This window comes from Dreissena polymorpha, chromosome 12 (genome assembly GCF_020536995.1).
Source record: "Dreissena polymorpha isolate Duluth1 chromosome 12, UMN_Dpol_1.0, whole genome shotgun sequence".
Classification (NCBI taxonomy): domain Eukaryota; kingdom Metazoa; phylum Mollusca; class Bivalvia; order Myida; family Dreissenidae; genus Dreissena; species Dreissena polymorpha.
Genome location: NC_068366.1, coordinates 74,500,762 through 74,522,637, shown reverse-complemented (window position 1 = coordinate 74,522,637; position 21,876 = coordinate 74,500,762). Strand labels below are relative to the sequence as shown.

Sequence of the window (21,876 nt, the reverse complement as noted above, 5' to 3'; positions counted from 1 at the left end):
GAAAACTGCCCCACCTCCTGGCGGCCATGTTTTTCCACCCATCATGACCATTTTTGAACTCGTCCGAGATATCTATAAAAACCGATCTTTAAACAAAATTTCATGATGATTAGGCAAAAAATGTGACTTCTAGTGTTCAAAAGCTTTTTTAACTATATAAATATAAGGAAAATTACCCCCCCCCCCCCTTGCGACCATGTTTTTTTACCGATCCGAACCATTTTTAAACTAAACCGTTGTATCCAGAAAACAAATCTTCTGACCAAATTTCATGAAGATTGGACCAAAAATGTGACTTCTAGAGTGTTCAAATGTTTTCAGTATATACATATAGAGAAAACTGCCCCACCCCCTGACGGCCATGTTTTTTCACCGATCTGGACCATTTTCGAACTCGTCCGAGATATCAATAAAACCAATGTTTTGATCAAGTTTCATGATGATTGGGCTAAAATTGTGACTTCTAGAGTGTTCACAAGGTTTCTGTATAACCATATAAGGAATACTGCCCCGCCCCCTGGCGGCCATTTTTTTCAACGGACCGGAACCATTTTTGAACTCAACCAACATATCATTTAGACAAACATTTTGACAAAGTAACATGAAGATAGAGCATCAAATGTGACTTCTACAGTGTTCACAAGGTTTTTCTTTACGACCTTGTGACCTAGTTTTTGAGCAAGCATGACCCAGTTTCGAACTCAGTCGAGGTATCAATGGGACAAATGTTCTGACCAAATTTCATGAAAATCAGACAATAAATGTGGCCTCTAGAGTGTTCACAAGGCAAAATGTTGACGACGGACGACGCACGACTGACAAAAAGGGATCACAAAAGCTCACCATGAGCACGTTGTGCTCAGGTGAGCTAAAAAATAAAGGGAGATTATAAAAAAAACTACGGCCGAAAGAGTTATGGTTCATGTTCACTGCACCTCTCTTAGTTGCCATCTGTTTATATTTCTAGTTTCAGGTAAATCCCTTCAGTAGATTAAGAGTTGTGCTCCATCTGACCAAGTTTGGTGAAGATTGGATGAAAACAACTTGAAATAGAGAGCGGACACTTCATACGGACCGACAGACCGACCGACAGACAGACAGACAAGCTCACTCCTATATACCCCTGGCATCATAATTATTGAAACTCACACTCAAAAAGCATGATGATGCAGTTTTTTTAAAGAGAAGTTTGTTTAAGATAAACAATATCATTTTACGGTAATCGGAAGCGTGTTTTAAGACATCGGATTTTGGGCGGGAATACAACTCGGATACAGTCTAATATCGACCTGGATACGTTTAAGTATATTTACCGTACCCGGGGTACATGTCAGTTGTACCTGAGCTGACAATGACCAATCGAGCTAAATGCTCATAACACATCAGTCTTCACAACTGTAATGCACAAATACTGCACATACTGATCGATGTACCGGTAAATATGAGCGCCAAAATAGTAAAACTCCCTGTCTCAAATGCCGAAAATATTCAAGAGTGTAGAAGCTTGCTTATATTTCCATTTATTTAATATATTAATTTCTAGTAATAAGTGCGTATCACATGATTAACTGTAACAAAATTCATTCGTCTATACCAAAATAATATTCTTACGAACAAGGAGGTATTGTAACTTTTTCGGGATATCACTTTGTAGTAACAGTCATTACGAAGATCACAAACACATGTACAAATAATACAAAGATATTTACAGTATATACACATTTTAAATATAATTTAGCACTATCAAATCCGAGAACAAAGACTTTATTCAATTTCATTGATCTTAAAGTAACATTTTACTTGGTACTCAACTTCAAACTTCTAAGACAATGTTCGAGACATAACTAGGAACAAAACAACTTGCAGATATAGTATACACTATTGTCACACATTCTAAATGCTAAATTAAAGATATAATTTGTTTATTGTGAAAACTTAGTTCAATCCAGCAACAATATTAACCAAACGTAAAACCATGGTTTATTATCTGAATGTTACTTTATGTGTGAAATAAACCTGTATGTTCAGCCATGTAAAAGATAAGTATAAACAAACAAATGTGTATTTAACATGTCAACAGTGGATATAATTTAACGACTTATGCATCAAGGTTCCAAACACATACTTGAAAAGTGAAACAGCATGTGAATTCATAAATAATAACAGTTTCAAGAGATAAAATACGGGAAAATTAATTTATTAAAGAAAATGCATGTTGAAACATTTGTTTTACATAATTAAAAATGCACAGAACTGTAGGGCAATGAAGACTTCATTAAATTACCGACAGTCATGTGTAGAATAATTTTGCTATTCACATTAATCAGTCAAGAAACAAATACATTATCATAAAGACTGAGAAAACAGATCTTACTTAACTTTCAAGGGATGCTAAACAATATTTTTTATCTTTTTGATTTTCTGCCTTCGAATCACCAGCTATCAGTTGTACATAAAATACAATGATAAATAACAGTGAGCAAAAATATTTCAATTTATCACGACGCATTTTTCATATTGTTTGGTTAGATGTACACAAGAAGCAATCTCTGTAGTTTCTTTTATATTAACTGGGGCTTATAACAGAAAACATAATACCCTTTAAACAGGAGGCAGTTAATAGTGTAAAAAAATCAACCAACAAAGTCAAACATTTAAAACAATATGGGAAACTGGTAAAAACTGAGTATTTAAGCTACTTGATTTCTTTTTCGTCAATTATTTACATACCACTTATTTTATACAACAAAGTGAACTTTTATAAATGTTTTCACAGAACACAAATTATGTCAATACATGTATGTAATAATATTTTATAAAGCAATATCTGTTAATACAGTATGAGACAGGCAAAGTATTCAGTGAAAATTAAAAATAACTTGAACACACGTCAATTGAACGAGGTAAGCCTAGGAAAAAACGTTTGGCTTATGCAACGAATGACAAGAAGTTTATATTGTTATTTATATAGTTGGTAGAGAATAAACACTTGTTTACGGCACATTTATGATTGTGACTAGATTAAACTAATGCTGTGTTAGATAAACACATGTGCCCTTAGTGGAAGCCTTACAGTATTGAGTCATTGGCCCGTTAGCAAGTCTCAGTCCAATAGAAGGTCAATGTCAAGGTCATGATGAGGTCATGTGATGTGGGTGTGTTGATAGTGTTCAAAAGAATCATCCCTGCAAATATCAAAGATTTTTAGGAAACAAAATTGATGTTGAATGAAAAGTGGCATTTCAAGGTTAACCAAGGATTTGGACCTTATGAAATGGTCCCCCCCCCCGAGTAAAAAAGTAGGATAATGTTCAGATGAGGTCAAATGATGAGGTTGTGTTGATTGTTGTCATCAATATCATCATGCAAGTATCAATACTCTGTAAAAAGAGGTACTATCCATGCAAGTATCAATACTTTGTAAGAAGAGGTACTATCCATGCAAGTATCAATACTTTGTAAGAAGAGGTACTATCCATGCAAGTATCAATACTTTGTAAGAAGAGGTACTATCCATGCAAGTATCAATACTTTGTAAGAAGAGGTACTATCCATGCAAGTATCAAGATTTTGTAAGAAGAGGTACTATCCATGCAAGTATCAAGACTTTGTAAGAAGAGGTACTATCCATGCAAGTATCAAGACTTTGTAAGAAGAGGTACTATCCATGCAAGTATCAATACTCTGTAAGAAGAGGTACTATCCATGCAAGTATCAAGACTTTGTAAGAAGAGGTACTATCCATGCAAGTATCAATACTCTGTAAGAAGAGGTACTATCCATGCAAGTATCAAGACTTTGTAAGAAGAGGTACTATCCATGCAAGTATCAAGACTTTGTAAGAAGAGGTACTTATATTAAGACAAAACATGTCAATTTTTGTAAACCAAGAATTTGGACTTCCTGCATAAGTGAAAGCTTCTGCATGGTTTAATTGTATTTTTCATCTCAATCACATGGTAGTTTTAGACCAAATTAATGTAAATTTGATTATTTGTTTCCATGATATTACTACCAACAAATCATATAAATACTATGATGAATCAGACAAAAGTGAATGGTTGTACAAAGCAAACATCGATTGAGAGTTGCAGAGGTGTATAGGATAACATCTGCATTGTGTTCTGGCAATAGTGTGTTCCTTAGGTAAGGTTTCAATGACCTTGAGTTTTTGAATTGTTTATGATATTGAAAATGCCCATGTTACTTTTATGCTTGCAAAATTTCACATATAATTCACGTTCAACAAACTTGAAACACGGGTACAGACAAATATGAGATTTCACTCAGTAATATCTATTGCTTTTCAACATGAACAATCAAACACAAACACTAACCAAAATGTAACAATTATATTATATAAAGCACCTACAAGCATTCCAGACATTGCAAACAATAAAACGTTTGATAAGTAATCAAGAACTTGCACTGCCTATTTGAGGCTATTAATTGTAACACTAAACGGTGAACGTTGCTGCTATCCAAGCCTAGTCTTAAAGTATTTAACACAGGACAACAAATGCAAAAAAACTAGAGCTTTGCCATAGATGCTGCATTAACAGTCAGACACAGAATATTTTGCATGTTGTCTTCACAAAAAACAGCGGACACCATGATCAATATTTAAAACGCACTAAGTGACCCCGTGACCTAGTTTTTGACTTGCAATGACCCATGTTCAAACTTGGCCTAGACATCATCTAGATACAACTTCTGACCAAGTTTGGTGAAGCTCAGATATAAACTACTTGAATTAGAGAGTGGACACCATGCTCAATGTTTAAAAAGCACTAAGTGACCCTGTGACCTAGTTTTTAATCCGGCATGTACCCATATTCGAACTTGACATTGACATCATCTTGATACAACATCTGACCAAGTTTGGTTAAGATCTGATGAAAACAACTTAAATTAGAGAGCAGACACTAAATACGGACCGACAGACCAACTGACAGACCGACCGACAAGCCCACTCATATATACCCCCCTAAACTTTGTTTGTGGGGGTATGATAAATGTTGTTTTCGTCTAGAGCAGTGTTGCAAAAAGACAATACAATATTTTTGTTATTTGCATTTGTTGAAATAGTCCCCACAGCTAACCATCAATAATGAGGCAGTGGTATTTTTTTTACTTAAAAAATAATCAATCAAACACTGTAAACTCTAAGTGTTGTAAGCATAAAATTTAAGAGTATTTTATTGCATTCATAGTTATGATCGTTTTGCATGAAAGCCAACAGCATTTACAAGTTTTTAGACCTTGAATAAATTCCTTTTAATCATTAAAAAACACACCCGAGTCTGTAAAATCTCGTATTACAGTTGTCCATTCAGTAATTATATACAGGTTATTATTCTCACATTTAACTCCTTCACAGAAGCTTCAAGGCATATAGGGCAAAAGAGTTAAATTATCTCTTTGTATAGTGTTTTATCCAGGCCAAATCAGAGTGGCGCCCCGCCATGCCTCTTTGTTCGGAGCGCCACACTGCCCCTTTCAAAGTCAATTAGCGCCATGTGCCCTTTTATCTAGATCAATATGTATCAAGTCTTATCTGCTTTTGCAATTGCGTGTTATCTCGGTGTCCCCAAGACGTGCATATTAATGCATGACTGCGTATGATGCAATAAAAGAGGGCCTATTACCCCAAAAAAGCTGTAAAAATCAATTATCATCCCATAGCAGTTAATTGCGCGAGTTGGTATAAGCTCCAAATACGACATTTTATCTCCGCCAGGCATTTTTGTGATGCATACGTCATTTTGATTACCAAAGCGGCATTTTCAATGGAAGCCAATCAGAAAAAGGAGTGTGTTCTTAAGAAAACGGCGTGGGTTTTGTGTCGACGAATTAATGATAGTCAGGTTTCTAAATGACAAACAACGACGACCCAAACTTCTGGCGCATGACTATTTATCTAAAATAAACCAGCAATAGTTGTTATTCAGTTCTCGCTTATGTTTTTTTCGCTCACTTACATGAGGTACAAATAAAATTTACCTAAATCAATGACGTTACGTATTGTTATTCAAACATGTACCGCCGTTCGTTTGACTCTCATCGTCATGAGGAACACGTGGATATTTCAGGCTGTTTCAAACTTTCTTTGTTCAATGTATCATTAATTTATGAATACAGACATGATTTATAGTTAAAAAGTGGCATTTATTAAAGGCATTACGAAACACATGTTATTTAGTTCATTCAGGGACGTATACAAACACGTGTGTTTGTATACGTCCCTGGTTCATTTAACCTTTTCATCTGAAAAAGACGAGAGCATTCAATATGAATGTGACGTCATTGTGCAAATCTGATGCACACTAGTCATAAACATCTGGAAAGTTTAAGTTTAGAGCTGCCATGATCAGTTACATTTTCGTGTTATGCATTCAATTTGAATGTTTTCCAAAAAATATAATAATAAATGCACATGTCAACACAATAGATGTGTATTTTAAGAATACAGTTCGCGTGAATTTTTCACAAAAATGACATTTAAAATGTATAAATCCAAGTTTTGAGCTGTGATTAAAAGTTTCAACAAGTTGGAAACACCCAATGTGCCCTTTGTAAGAGAATCGCCGTGCCAAATGCCTTTTTTAAGTCATGCGCCATGCACCTCTGCCCTTCTAGATTAAACACTATTGTACCTGCACAAATGCATAATATGAACTAACTATACAACTTCCTTTGCTTCCTACAGCTCATGATCACTGAGACATAACAATTTATATTTGCAACTGAAATATAAGCCCATCTTTGACGAGCATGAATTAACAGGTCAAAACTGATAGGAGAGCATTTCAATAAGCCTCAGGCTGTTGATGCAAGCTAACTGACATAAATAGGTTTAAACTAATAGGCAAATTCTTTAACAATAGCTTGATAATTAAAAAGTTACTTTTGGCAAAAATAGGAAGAACTTTTGTATTTTGTATGATGTTAAACAACAAGTGCCGATTGCAGTAGTTTAAAACAATGAAATATCTTTCCCAAGTGAACAATTATGAATACAAGTTCATGAACACAGACGCAGGTAGGTGTATCACAGCTATGAGGCAGTGCATCTCAGCTAACGGAGGTGCCAGAGTTTGTGACTTTGAGACGTTTAATGAGAGGTCTATCGTACACCCAGTGTTCACCTTCCTCGTGGAAGTGCTGAAAACAAACAATACATATATGAGAGGTCTATCGTACATCCAGTGTTCACCTTCCTCGTGGAAGTGCTGAAAACAAACAATACATATATGAGAGGTCTATCGTACACCCAGTGTTCACCTTCCTCGTGGAAGTGCTGAAAACAAACAATATATATATGAGAGGCCTATCGTACACCCAGTGTTTACCTTCCTTGTGTAATTGCTGAAAACAAACAATATATATATGAGAGGCCTATCGTACACCCAGTGTTCACCTTCCTTGTGGAAGTGCTGAAAACAAACAATATATATATGAGAGGCCTATCATACACCCAGTGTTCACCTTCCTCGTGGAAGTGCTGAAAACAAACAATATATATATGAGAGGGCTATCGTACACCCAGTGTTCACCTTCCTTGTGGAAGTGCTGAAAACAAACAATATATATATGAGAGGGCTATCGTACACCCAGTGTTCACCTTCCTTGTGGAAGTGCTGAAAACAAACAATATATATATGAGAGGCCTATAGTACACCCAGTGTTCACCTTCCTCAAGGAAGTGCTGAAAACAAACAATATATATATGAGAGGCCTATCGTACACCCAGTGTTCACCTTCCTTGTGGAAGTGCTGAAAACAAACAATATATATATGAGAGGCCTATCGCACACCCAGTGTTCACCTTCCTCGTGGAAGTGCTGAAAAAAAAGAATATATATGTCTTGTTCTGAGAAAACTGGGCTTAATTCATGTGCGTAAAGTGTCGTCCCAGATTAGCCTGTGCAGTCCGCAGGCAAATCAGGGATGACACTTTTATTTTGTTATTTTTTTAAAGGAAGTCTCTTGTTAGAGATAATCCAGTTTAAGTAAAAGTTATGTCCCAGATTAGCCTGTGAATATTGTACAGGCTAATTGGAGACAACACTTCACACACATGCATTAAGCCACGTTTTACCACAGCAAGGCTCATATATGAGCTGCATCATGCAATAATTGGCCTTATGACACATCCTAACAGTGTAGCTCCAACTATTTCTCTCCAGCCATATACCCAAATGTTGAGTCATGTGCCTACTACAGGACTTTATAGCGGACATGGTAACTTCTGACCAATCTGCCTGAATGCGCAGGCTGGATTGGAGCTACACTGGTGTCATTTTGGTTATAAAAGTGATTATATTGTATGTCTTCTTGTTAAGTAGTACTTTTTGTTTTCTTTACTATTGTGTAATATGTATTTAAAGAAGCCAGTGTTCTGTGACTAATTATTTGTCTATTTTAAAATGTGATAAAGTTTAATAAATTCTCTAATGAAACAAGTATGTAATAATTATATTTTTTAAATGAAGTTTTAACATACATTTAAACCGTCTCTTTGCAAAAATCTTCCAGTATTCATGCACATATTTCTTGGTTTCCTTCCCTAAGCACTACCTACTCTTGTACCTTGGTCTCAACTTTGAGTCCCTTTTCTTTCCTTTCTTTGGCCTCCTCCCGTTGCCTGTGCTCTAATGCCTGCTTGTGTTCTGTGGCCTTCTCCACGTTATCAATCTTGAGATTATGTGTCACATTCTCCCATAATCTACAGTGCACAAAACAGTTAAAACATCTTACATAGAAATCTCAAATCTTACTTGACAACAAGAGGGCCTGAAAGGCCCAAAGTCGCTCACCTGAGATTCAAAGGAACTGACCTGTTCTGTGCAGCCCAAGATGTCATTAGAACAAAATGTTCTTACCAACTTTCATGATGAGTGAACACCCTGGCAGCCATGTTTTTGAACAGACCAGAATCATTTTCATTCACATCCAAGATATCATTTAAACGAATATTCTGACAAAGTTTCATGAAGATTCATGAAGCCATATAAAACCAACACAACTATGTACATTAACATAAATAATGATGATCATCCAACGAAATATGTAACAGGGCATCTTATTGGTCAAACTTTATTTAACTGACCAATGATATCCATTTAGGCATTATAACAATGTAAACTAAAGAAAGGAGGAAGTATGGAAAATAAAATTGCTGTTAACGGACATTAACTTGTACAATTTTAAATGATAACTTGTTTGAGACCTATGACGAGTGCATGTTATAAAGATATCACTAGAACATTGTTTATATTTAATAAACAACCTTTTTAAAGTCATGCTTCATACAGAAATTCATATTTTCTTGTCCTTATCAACTCGAAAAATATGTCAAAGCTACCAAGATCTTTTTTGTTAGAACGCAGTTGCCGATTTTGCGACTGAGTTTGAAGTAGGTGTTGTGTAACCAGTTGGATTTGCTAATTGTACGCAACAAACTTATTGAAAACATCAAAACAATGAGCGATTTCATTTTCATGATGTAGTAAGGGGTTTGCTCTTCAAATTTTTAACATTGAAAAAAATATTATTTGTTTGCATTCATTTCACATTTTGCCGGTCACCAGGACTGATATTCTTGTTGAACCTACCGGACCAAATGGAAATCTGCCAGTCAGGACCGGCGGACAAGCAATTTCGCCAAGCCTTAAGTTTAATGAAGATCGGACTATAAATGTGGACTCTAGAGTGTTAACAAGATTTTACTATAGCCATATTAGGAAAAATGCCCCGCCCCTTTGCAGCCATGTTTTTCAAGCAAACTTTATCATTTTCAAACTCATCCAAGATATCATTGAGATCAATCTTCTGACCAAATTTCATGAAGATTGGAAATAAATGTTGCCTCTAGAGTGTTAACAAGGTTTTACTAAAGCCATATATAGCCATATACGGAAAAATGCCCCGCCCCCTTGTGGCCATGTTTTTCAAGCAACCAAAACAATTTTCGAACTCATCCAAGATATTTTTGGGATAAATCTTCTGACCAAGTTTAATGAAGATCGGACAATAAATGTGGCCTCTCGAGTGTTAACAAGATTTTACTATAGCCATATAAGGAAAAATGCCCTGCCCCTTGGCAGCCATGTTTTTCAAGCAAACATTACCATTTTTGAACTCATCCAAGATATTATTGAGATCAATTTTCTGACCAAATTTCATGAAGATTGGATAATAAATGTGGCCTCTAGAGTGTTAACAAGGCAAATATTGATGCCGAACAACGGACAACGGACAAAAGGCGATCAAAAAAGCTCCCCATGAGCACATTGCGCTCAGGTGAGCTAAAAAGAGAAATATCTTGAAGTTAAGCAGCACAAACACATTTTCTGCAAACATTGCCAAACGAACAGTAAAGTGATTATTTTTAGTCTTTGACCAGATAATAAATTAGATAATAATAGTTTACTTTAGTTATAACAGATTATTTTTATGAATTGGACAGAAAGATAATTTATTTTGGGTTTTGTTTTCTCACTTAACCACACAGAAACCACATCATTATGCACAACATACTGATATTTCTCAAGTGATATTTGGTTGATGCACGTATAACAAAACACATACTTTCTTGACTCAAAAGGGCCCTGTGTTTCCCTAGGTCTCACTTGCTTTCGAATGATTGGCATTTTCTTTGTGTCAATGAATGCTTCATTCATCTGTAAAAGAAATGATTACAATGTATTCACAGTCCATAACTAGAGCCTGTCACGTGTATTCACAGTCCATAACTAGAGCCTGTCACATGTATTCACAGTCCATAACTAGAGCCTGTCACATGTATTCACAGTCCATAACTAGAGTCTGTCACATGTATTCACAGTCCATAACTAGAGCCTGTCACGTGAGTGATAAAAACCTGATGCTGCATGTTGTTATATAAACAGGATTAGATAATTAAAGTAAAAAAGGAGCTTAAGCAGTGTTTAACATGTGTACGTAAAAATTGATTGCACAACTATATATCAAAAGAATAAATGCAAGCAACTTAAATGTTAAGGGTTGCAAATAGTAGGTGAAATCTGTCTGACAAGTTTTTGTGTCTCTGAGAGAGATATAGCTGGACAGATGTCAACAGTGAATCCAGTATACTATCCCCTCATCTACATTGTAAAAGTGAAATTGATTGCTCCTAAGTCCAGTTCATACAATTCTTTATTATATACCTGTTTAATGCTTTAAACAAAATACAGGTTGTATCAATCATTGAAATAAAAAATCCCGTATTACGCTACTCGCTGTTTCCGATTCCGTATTACCATACTAGCCGGACTACTTCGACCCATTTAATGACGTCACATTACGCGCACCGAAAATAGATATTTTTTATATTACGAAATATATTACGTAGAACATCGTGTGAGGTCATTTCCGAAACACAATAGTTTTATCTAAACTCTATGGAACTTAAGGACCTGCTGTTGGATGTGGTGTTTTTTAACAGTAAACTATTTGTTAAAAACATCGAACGAATTCAAAACATATTTTTACGTGTGTGTTTATCGTGCATAAATGTATATTTCATAGGAATACAATAAAATAGTGTGGTTTAAACTAAGTTTCGATAAAGACATGGAAGATAGAAGTGGAAGTGCATATTGTTTCAATTTTTTGTTATAAACAGCGGATTAAAGTTGTCAACTTAATTGTTATAAACATTGAATTAACGATGGCATTAAGGTAAGCGTGTCGGAAACCTGTGTTTTCCCATTTGGAATGTTTACGCGTTAATTTACATAAACTGTATTCATACGCGTCTTAAATAAACTATGGCGTACCGTTTTAGACATTGTTTTGTCAGTTTTGTTAAAGTAAAAAATACAATTGCTACCTGTTTTCGTTAGTTGTTGTATATAATAAAAGGAATATCACTCTCGTGGCTTGTGCTATTTTGCATCACACTCGAGGCTCCGCCTCTCGTGTGATACGTCATCACACAAGCCACTCGAGTGATACAAACTCTTGGAACAATTGACTAGCGTAACATTCCGTATGTATTCATCATATTTTATGTACATTCATGTTTTAATTTATGATAACACATCCAAAGACTCAGGCTAATTAAACCATTTAAATCTTATTAACTTGACTATGGTAGGAAAATATGAGAACATTACCTAAATATGACTTGAACACAAACTTTAACACCTCACCAAATGCCATATTAATTGCACCTTTCCATAACTTTCTTTGCTGATATAATAGCCCTAATAGTGTTTTATTCCATATTTCCCAAATTTCTTTTCATTAATCAGGTCCCTTAATGCAAAATGATGATTTTATTGATTTTTGTGAAAAGTTCTGAAACAAAGACAGTTGAAGAAGGTGTAATAACCACTTGATTTCAATTAATTAATTTTGGTTTGATCCTACTAATTGCATCAATTATTATTCCAATTGTTCAACACAATCAATCCATGATAATTGTCTAAAGAAGATGAATTGATACCAAAATCATGCATGCATTTGAACCTTGCTCTGGACCGACTGGCCTTAATGCATGTGCATAAAGTGTTGTCAAAAATTAGCCTGTGCAGACCCCTTTCAATGAAAAATGCCACAAAAGCACAAAGTGTCATCCCTGATTAGCCTAGGCAGACTGCGCAAGCTAATTTAGGACGACTCTTTACGCAGAGGCATAGAGCCCAATTTTCCAAGAGTGCGGATCATTTGAGTCGTGTTTTGAGAAAACTGGGCATAATGCATGTGCATAAAGTGTCGTCCCAGATTAGCCTGTGCAATCCACTCAGGCTAATCAGGGACGACACTTTCCGCTTTATCGATATTTTTGTTTCAAGAAAGTCTCTTCTTGGCAAAAATCTAGTACATGTCTTACCTGAATAGCCTGTGCGGACTGCAAAGGCCAATCTGGGACGACACTTCATGCACCTGAATTATGCCCAGTTTTCTCAGATCGGGGCTCATTTAGTCACTACTCACCCCTGTGCTATGTTTGGCCCATATAGTTGTATTCCATTCGCCCTCCAAGGTACAAAAAGGCTTCTTATCATTGGGAGCAAACATGCTGCCAGTAACTCGATGCTTCTTGCCACCGTAGAAGGGCTTAGTGAGAAAGTCTATAGTGGCGTTGTAGCCTGTTTTAGGGCAGGATACTGTCACGTTTCCACCGAGTTCAACCCATGGCACAGTTAGTATAGATCTGCACAGCAAAAAAGTTTGTACAATAGTATTTGATATAGTGGGTAGTGTCACGTTTCCACCGAGTTCAACTGATGGCACAGTTGGTATAGATCTGCACAGAAAAAAAGGTTGGTAAAATAGTATTTGATAGTTTTCAAATTTTTTCTTCTTCATTAAATAGCATATATGTCACATAAAAGACAACTTTACATATACATCAATGTATAAAACACAACGTTTTCTTAATTACATGTACTTAATAAAATATAAGACAAGAAAAACTGCATAATCAAATTAATTATAAAACTTGAAATTAAGAACATTCTACTCCATTTTTACGAGACTGCAGCATTTTAAAGAAGACTTATGGTCAAAATCGTCAAATCTGATGTGTGCATAGGACTATAAGTTCCAACATTCCTCTTTTTTCTCAAAACTCCACTTCTGTGCAATACTTCACATGCTGCTTAATATGTTTATAAATGTTCATCACGGTAGCAGCAAAATTGACGAAGTTACATGTGACACAAGTTTAAAAAGTCATTGACAACTTAAAAAGGAAAATTCCATGTATAAAAAAACAACATAAAATAGAGGTGCCCACATTTAAAGGCTGAGTTATAGGTTTGAAAAGTTTAATCACATTAGCAGCAATATTCTTTGAAATATGCCAGGGACAAGTTGTTGTTTTTTAACTTAAAAATACAGATAACTTCAGTTACGTCCGAAAAATGAAAACAAAAATATGTAGTTGCTTAAGTTTACAAGTTGGTTAAAATGTATGCAAAATTTCATTCGTCTAGCAGCAATACTTTTTGAGGAATGCGCAATATAAGCTATCAAATGCATGTCAGTACCATGCCCAGCCCATTGTCAATAATGCTCGTTATTTACGCATTTACCTCAAAGGGTGAGCTTGAATTTGAGACAGATTGCGGATGTTCAAAGCGAAATTTTGTATTATAACTATGAAGGTTTGTAGTAAGTTATTATTTTTAAATGGATCATGAATGACAGACTTATAGTCCCGGCATGCTTGGACACACAAACATGCTAATTCATTTGACAATTGTGATGCTTTGGCTTAAATTTGCAATTAACAAACATATTGGCTTGTCAGAATATACATTTTTTGAACAACTTCAAAATTACATCTCAGTATGATTTTGCTCTGTTTGCAAACCTAGTACCAACCGTCCATATCCGTTGGGGAAGGTGATCACGTATTCCTCATCCAGATCCAGCAGTGACACGACAGCCTTCCCGATCATGTGAACTCCTATAGAGAGGCCTAGAAACTTGGACTTGGTCCAGATGTAGCCATCCAGGGCTATACGCTTGCCGACGTGCTCTGCATAAAATGCCGAGACTGAAAAAAACAAACACGATGTCATTCGCTACTCACCAATTACATTTTGGCAAACACTTTATACAACAGCTCAGAACACAATCATGTTTTCAAGTAGAGATTTCTTATTCCCATTTTTAAGCACACATATGTACCAATCTATTTTTAGTTGGGCCACAGCCTCGTGTTCTCTGTATGTGGGTGTTTAGAAACTTGCCTGGTAATGTCAGAACATCATCTGTATGCCTATTGTGTCATGTGATAAGTATACTAGATATTAATAAACAAATATAGCATAGTGGGTGGGTTGTATGAAACTTGCTCAGTAATGTCAGAACATCGTATGTATACTTATTATGTCATGCGATAAGTATACTAGATATTAAGAATCAAATATAGCAGTAGTGGGTGGGTTGTATGAACCTTGGTGATGTAAGAACATCCTTTGCATGCCTACACTAGATAATCTTTCATTTCACATATAGGGCTCATTGTGGGTTAATGCATGTGTGAAAAGGGTCACAATAGATTAGCCTGCGCAGTCCATACAGGCAAATAAGGAAGTGTCATAATAGATTATCTTGCGCAGTCCATACAGGCAAATCAGGAAGTTTCATAATAGATTATCTTGCGCAGTCCATACAGGCAAATAAGGAAGTGTCATAATAGATTATCTTGCGCAGTCCATACAGGCAAATAAGGAAGTGTCATAATAGATTATCTTGTGCAGTCCATACAGGCAAATAAGGAAGTTTCATATTAGATTATCTTGCGCAGTCCATACAGGCAAATAAGGAAGTTTCATAATAGATTATCTTGTGCAGTCCATACAGGCAAATAAGGAAGTGTCATAATAGATTATCTTGTGCAGTCCATACAGGCAAATAAGGAAGTTTCATAATAGATTATCTTGTGCAGTCCATACAGGCAAATAAGGAAGTGTCATAATAGATTATCTTGTGCAGTCCATACAGGCAAATAAGGAAGTGTCATAAAAGATTATCTTGCGCAGTCCATACAGGCAAATAAGGAAGTGTCATAATAGATTATCTTGTGCAGTCCATACAGGCAAATAAGGAAGTTTCATAATAGATTATCTTGCGCAGTCCATACAGGCAAATAAGGAAGTTTCATAATAGATTATCTTGCGCAGTCCATACAGGCAAATAAGGAAGTGTCATAATATATTATCTTGCGCAGTCCATACAGGCAAATAAGGAAGTTTCATAATAGATTATCTTGCTCAGTCCATACAGGTAAATAAGGAAGTGTCATAATAGATTATCTTGCGCAGTCCATACAGGCAAATAAGGAAGTTTCATAATAGATTATCTTGCGCAGTCCATACAGGCAAATAAGGAAGTTTCATAATAGATTATCTTGCGCAGTCCATACAGGCAAATAAGGAAGTTTCATAATAGATTATCTTGCGCAGTCCATACAGGCAAATCAGGAAGTTTCATAATAGATTATCTCGCGCAGTCCATACAGGCAAATCAGGAAGTGTCATAATAAATTATCTTGCGCAGTCCATACAGGCAAATAAGAAAGTGTCATAAAAGATTATCTTGCGCAGTCCATACAGGCAAATAAGGAAGTGTCATAATAGATTATCTTGTGCAGTCCATACAGGCAAATAAGGAAGTTTCATAATAGATTATCTTGTGCAGTCCATACAGGCAAATAAGGAAGTTTCATAATAGATTATCTTGTGCAGTCCATACAGGCAAATAAGGAAGTGTCATAATAGATTATCTTGTGCAGTCCATACAGGCAAATAAGGAAGTTTCATAATAGATTATCTTGCGCAGTCCATACAGGCAAATCAGGAAGTGTCATAATAAATTATCTTGCGCAGTCCATACAGGCAAATAAGAAAGTGTCATAATAGATTATCTTGTGCAGTCCATACAGGCAAATAAGGAAGTGTCATAATAGATTATCTTGTTTAGTCCATACAGGCAAATAAGGAAGTGTCATAATAGATTATCTTGTGCAGTCCATACAGGCAAATAAGGAAGTTTCATAATAGATTATCTTGTGCAGTCCATACAGGCAAATAAGGAACAACACTTTCTGTCTACACTGGACTTTCTGTTTAGAGAGAGCAAAAGATTTGTGAGATATTTTTTCGTAGCCTCGCTAATTAAACTGTGATGAAACCTAGTAATGTCTTACTCTGGGATTATGAGACTTAATGTATGTGCGTTTAGTGTCGTCCCAGATTAGCCTGTGCAGACCGGGAACAACACTTTCTGCCCAGACTGGATTTTCGCTGAGAAGAGTCTTCCTTTAAACAACAAATTCCATAAAAGCAGAGAGTGTGGCCCCTGTTTAGCCTGTCAGGACTGCACAGGCTCATGTGTCGCCCCAGTTTAGCCTGTCTGGACTGCACAAGCTCATGTTGGACAACAATTTACACACATGCATTCATTGGCCCAGAAAGAGGCTCATATTTAATTAAGACTTATTAAGTCTGAACATACTGGGTGGGTGGTGAGAGACCTGCTCTGCAATGAAGCTGAGCTGATTGCTGGACGCCCAGGGCACTGGGCCATCTTCCACCTGGTCCTGAAAGGTAAGTCATTCATACTGACAGGCCTCACAGATATTTTTGTTTTATTGTTTAAACCACACCTCTTCTGCCTGCCTTCACAGAATAATAATCTATACATTTCACATATAAGCCTAAGTGTGGGAAAACCTGGCTAACATCAAGTGTCATCCCAGATTAGCCTGCACAGTTAGCTAATAAGCGAGGACACTTTCCGCCTACGGACTTCCTTTAAACAAAATAAATCCATAAAAGCGGACAATGTTGTCCCTGATAAGCCTGTGCAGACTTCACACATTAATCTGGGGAAACACTTCATGCACGTGCATTAAGCCCTGTTTTCCCAAAGGGAGGCTAATTTTTACTTCCCATAAGGACCTTTTCTACTTGCTTCAAATGTGCTAAAATCCCTTAATATACGTGAACTCAAATTATTTCAAAACAAGAAGGATTATGGAACAAAAATTATTCAACTTCAATCATTTTTATGCCGTTAAATGCTTATTTGAATAATTGCTCAATTCCCAATGAAAATTTTGCTTTTTTTCCCATTCAAACAAAATTTTCCCAAACCATGTGATACAAATTAAAAAAAAAACTTTAAGGTAATGTTCATCTTCCAATTGGAATACCTCTATGGGTTTAAAATGAAACTTTTCAAAACATGAAACATCTGCTATTAACTTTCTTAATCACTATGACTTAGAATTTAAAATCTACCATCTGTATATATTTTCCACTTCAGGTAGACTTTAAAACCTCTAAAAGGTCCAGACCTCTTCAAAAAGCTTTCAATATGTGATAAGACTTAATCTTTTACGGTTTGCAATACTTTTCCAACCAAACCATACAGTATATCAGTAGTTCAGACAAACGTCCTGTTTCAATATTTTGTATCTTCAATCACATACAAGACATATTGGAACAGTTGTACTTCTTAAATCAGATATGTTGAGAAAAAGTTGTATATCACACAGGTGATGATACACCACAGGTGTTGGTTGCCTGGCCAAGTCACTTAAACACTGTCAAACAACATTTGTTCATCACTTTGACAAAAAAAATAATTCTGATATAATATATATGAAAAATGTTGTTTCATGACATATTGATAGTGTTTTAGTGACTTGGCCAGGCAACCAACACCTGTGGTGTATCATACACTGAAAACTAGGCTACACCATACCTGTAAGCGTTCAAATCCGGGCACATTCCAGTAACACTTGAAGCTCTCCCCAAGGATGGGATTGTAAGGTTTCTTGGCGATGTCTGAGTTGCGAATGGCGTGGTAGGCTGACAGATACCACCTACAGAGCTGGACAAGGCGTTCCTTTGGGGTGGGAAGATCTGCTATTCTGAACAACAATCGAGTCGCGTTCTGAGAAAACTGTGCAGTCCGCACAGGGTAAACTGGGATGACACTTTTCGCTTAAACTAGATTTTTGCTAAGAAGAGACTTTCTTTAAACAGAAAATATCATAAAAGCGGAAAGTGTTGTCCCTGATTAGCCTGTGCGAACTGCACAGGCTAATCTGGGACGACACTTTACGCACATGCATTAAGACCAGTTTTCTCAGATCGCTGCTAAATGAAAAAAAGTTTCACTGAAGCCTTAGAGTGACAAACAACCTTTTATATACAAGAACCTTCAGAAAGAAGCTCAGATGCAAACAAATATCTTTTAAATAGTATGTACTTATTTTTTAATATTTTGAAGAACTTAAAACAATTATTTGATGTTAAAAGATATAGCATTCTGATTAATGCAAAATATGGTGCAAAGTAGTTGGGGCCCTAAAAGACAACTGCATCCAAAACTTATGTTTGACCCTTGATGTTTTGAAGAAAAAAAACACAACATGTTATCGGTGCAAAAGGTTGAAAGAACAAGGGAGGGTAACCATGCTCACTTCAAGAAGAGATCCGCGTGAGCGAAGTAGTCGGCGTACATCTCCAGTAGGGATTTCTTCTCCAGGATAAACGTAGGCAGCACCACCTTGGTGAGGTCCATGCCGATACGCACCTGGGACAGCAGGTGGGTGATCACACTGCCATGTTTCTCCAGGGAGCCCACTTCAAAAGGGACAGAACTTGGGTACAAAAACGGCAATTTTTTTTACTGATTAAGACGCTGCAAAACTTTATTGAGCTTCTAGTGTAAACAAGAGATGTGTTTGTCAGAAAAACAATGCCCCCTACTGCGCTGCTTTGAAGCCATATATTTGACCTTGACGGATGACCTTGACCTTTTACCACTCAAAATGTACAGCTTCATGAGATACACATGCATGCCAAACATCAAGTTGCCATCTTCAATATTGTTAAAGTTATGACCGAGGTTAAAGTTTTGGGACAGAATGACAGAGTGACACAATGACAGAATGACAGGCCAAAAACAAATGATGGGGGGCATAAAAATTAGTAGTAAGCATCGGCAGGGGGATATTGATATCTGCTTAAAATCTGTTTAAAATTTTTAATTGGTTTGTCAAATTAATTTGTTTGTCAAATTTATTTGTTTGAAATTTGAAAATAGGGTCATAACTTACATTCCTCCTCCTCAGTAGCATCGTAGAGAGCTGAAACCAAATACGGATAAAACATTTTGGTATTGTCTTTCACAAAATTCTAAAGCCTCTGAAGTTGAATTTGGACAAATCATACTTTAATATGGTACTTTATATTAAATAACTATGAATGCCAAGTGAATTCAATTACTTTTACAATATTTAAATTAAACCTTGTGTCTTTAATATATATAACGACAGCATCCTAATGTTTACAAACTCATGCTCAACTAATTGGGCTCTGGTAGAGAAAAAGAAGTTTCTTTTTTGTACATGGCAAAATTGTGTCCTGTTGCAGAAAAGTAAGCAACATTTAAAAGTATCATTCAATTCTCATCAAAAATGTCATTTATAAGAGAAGTTAAACCATAAAGAAAATCTAATCTTACGATCATAAAAGTCATCCTTTTGTACAGATGTCACCCCAGTTGCGTAAGAGGGTGTTGCATCTTCATGTGGCCCCACCCCCTGCAAGGCCTCGTTGTGGGGCTCATCCCTTGGGTTCTCATCATCACGCTCATAGTCATCAGATTTAAAGGCCCGACTTTTCTTCCTTTAAAAAGACAAAAGATTGGGGCAATACATAATTTTAAGCATGTACAATCTCACGGTAAGTGATGAAGTCCTTGCATTTGTTTTGAGAGAGTTCAACTACATGTACATGTGCTCTGCAATCTATTGACTAATGTATAATATTCTTGCTCTTAACAATTGAAGAAGAAATCTTACTTGCTTGCTTGGCAAAATAACGTATTTCAATGATTGGGCAGGATAATAATTACTGCAGCAGATTCTTGCTATACACTTATTTACAATCCTGCATTTTAAAAGTGAACAAGAGATGTGTTTGTCAGAAACACAATGCCCCCTACTGCGCCACTTTGAAGCCATATATTTGACCTTTGACCTTGAGGGATGACCTTGACCATTTAACCACTCAAAACGTGCAGCTCCATGAGATACACACACAGGCCAATTATCAAGTTGCTATCTTCAATATTGCAAAAGTTATGACCAAGGTTAAAGTTTTGGGACATACACATACAATGACAGACAGACAGACAGACAGACAGACAGACAGACAGACAGACAGACAGACAGACAGACAGACAGACAGACAGAGACAGACAGACAGACAGACAGACAGATACAATGAGAGACAGACAGATAGGCAAAAAGCAATATACCCCACATCATTCGATCCCGGTGCATAAAAATTAACCAAATGCTATGTACAATAGTTCTGTGAACAAGTTGATTATATATGCCTCATTCTGAGAAAACTGTGCTTCACTTAAGTGCGTAAAGTGAAGTCCCAGGTTAGCCTGTACACTCTGCACAGGCTCATGAGATACAACACTTTTTGCCTTGTCTGGTTTTTAATTAAAAAAAAGACTCTCTTTAAATGAATAATTCCATCAAATAAAAAGTGTCGTCCCTTATTAACCTGTGTGGACTGCACAGGCAAATCTGTGAAGACACTACGCACATGCATTTAGCAATTTTTTCCCAAATTTTGGCTCATATAATCATTTTTTCATATTTTTCATATCCCATACACAGGGCTGAACTTGGCCCCTCGCTGATGTTCTTCCTCTGCATCATAGAAGTCCTCGTCTTCGCTGCTCGAGTATGACGTGGCAGGAACTGTCGTCGCCTCCTCAGCTAGTTCTGCGTCTGAGTCTTCAAGTCAACAAACTTACATATTAGCTTACATGATGTTAAACATAGCATTTCAAATTGTTATGAGCTATAAATTCTAAAATTAGTGTTACTAAATTCTGTAAAATCATCATTAATAGCAGGACATTAATTTTCCTTAATTTCCTGGGTCCACCAATCCAGGAATTTTACACAAAAACACGTCAGAAAAATGACATGCCAAGTCAAACTTTTTGGACTTTAAATGCACAACAAATCTGAAGCATAAATACATAGAGAATACTAGGTTAGCGTTGAATACAGAGAAGTTTATGTTGCGAGGCTTAGAACGCCGGAAGCGCGAGCCTTGGCGAGCGCTTTCGGTGTTCGAGCCGAGCAACATAAACTTCTCTGTATTCAACGCTAATCCTAGTATTCTATTTATCCCATTTGATTTTTTCAACGTGACATTTAACATAAATAGATCTAATAACCTTAACAATAATTTTAATTCAGTCATAAAAGCACTTAAAATTTAACAAATGTAACCATGCGTAGTGATATACATGTATTTGTTCTGGTACGCAAAATAGTCTTTA

The 21,876-nt window shown here is 36.2% G+C and overlaps 1 protein-coding gene across 4 annotated transcripts in view; it reads right to left on the bottom strand.

Annotated features, from left to right (window-relative positions):
- Positions 1-1,504: 1,504 nt before the first annotated feature.
- LOC127853344 (oxysterol-binding protein-related protein 9-like) overlaps positions 1,505-21,876 on the bottom strand; it is a 46,778-nt gene continuing 26,406 nt past the window's right edge. For 2 of the 4 annotated variants that reach the window (XM_052387796.1, XM_052387798.1), the window contains exons 8-18: positions 21,196-21,319; positions 20,026-20,189; positions 19,619-19,648; positions 18,980-19,142; positions 18,256-18,424; positions 17,002-17,086; positions 14,362-14,536; positions 12,967-13,186; positions 10,594-10,685; positions 8,593-8,728; positions 7,320-7,504 (exon numbers count right to left, since the gene is read on the bottom strand). In XM_052387796.1, coding sequence (XP_052243756.1) covers positions 7,349-7,504; positions 8,593-8,728; positions 10,594-10,685; positions 12,967-13,186; positions 14,362-14,536; positions 17,002-17,086; positions 18,256-18,424; positions 18,980-19,142; positions 19,619-19,648; positions 20,026-20,189; positions 21,196-21,319 — 1,514 coding nt within the window. In that variant the 3' untranslated portion in view covers positions 7,320-7,348. Of the gene's footprint in view, positions 7,165-7,319; positions 7,505-7,682; positions 7,845-8,592; positions 8,729-10,593; positions 10,686-12,966; positions 13,187-14,361; positions 14,537-17,001; positions 17,087-18,255; positions 18,425-18,979; positions 19,143-19,618; positions 19,649-20,025; positions 20,190-21,195; positions 21,320-21,876 lie in introns of those variants that run through there. The other 2 variants (XM_052387799.1, XM_052387797.1) reach the window with 2 other exon arrangements.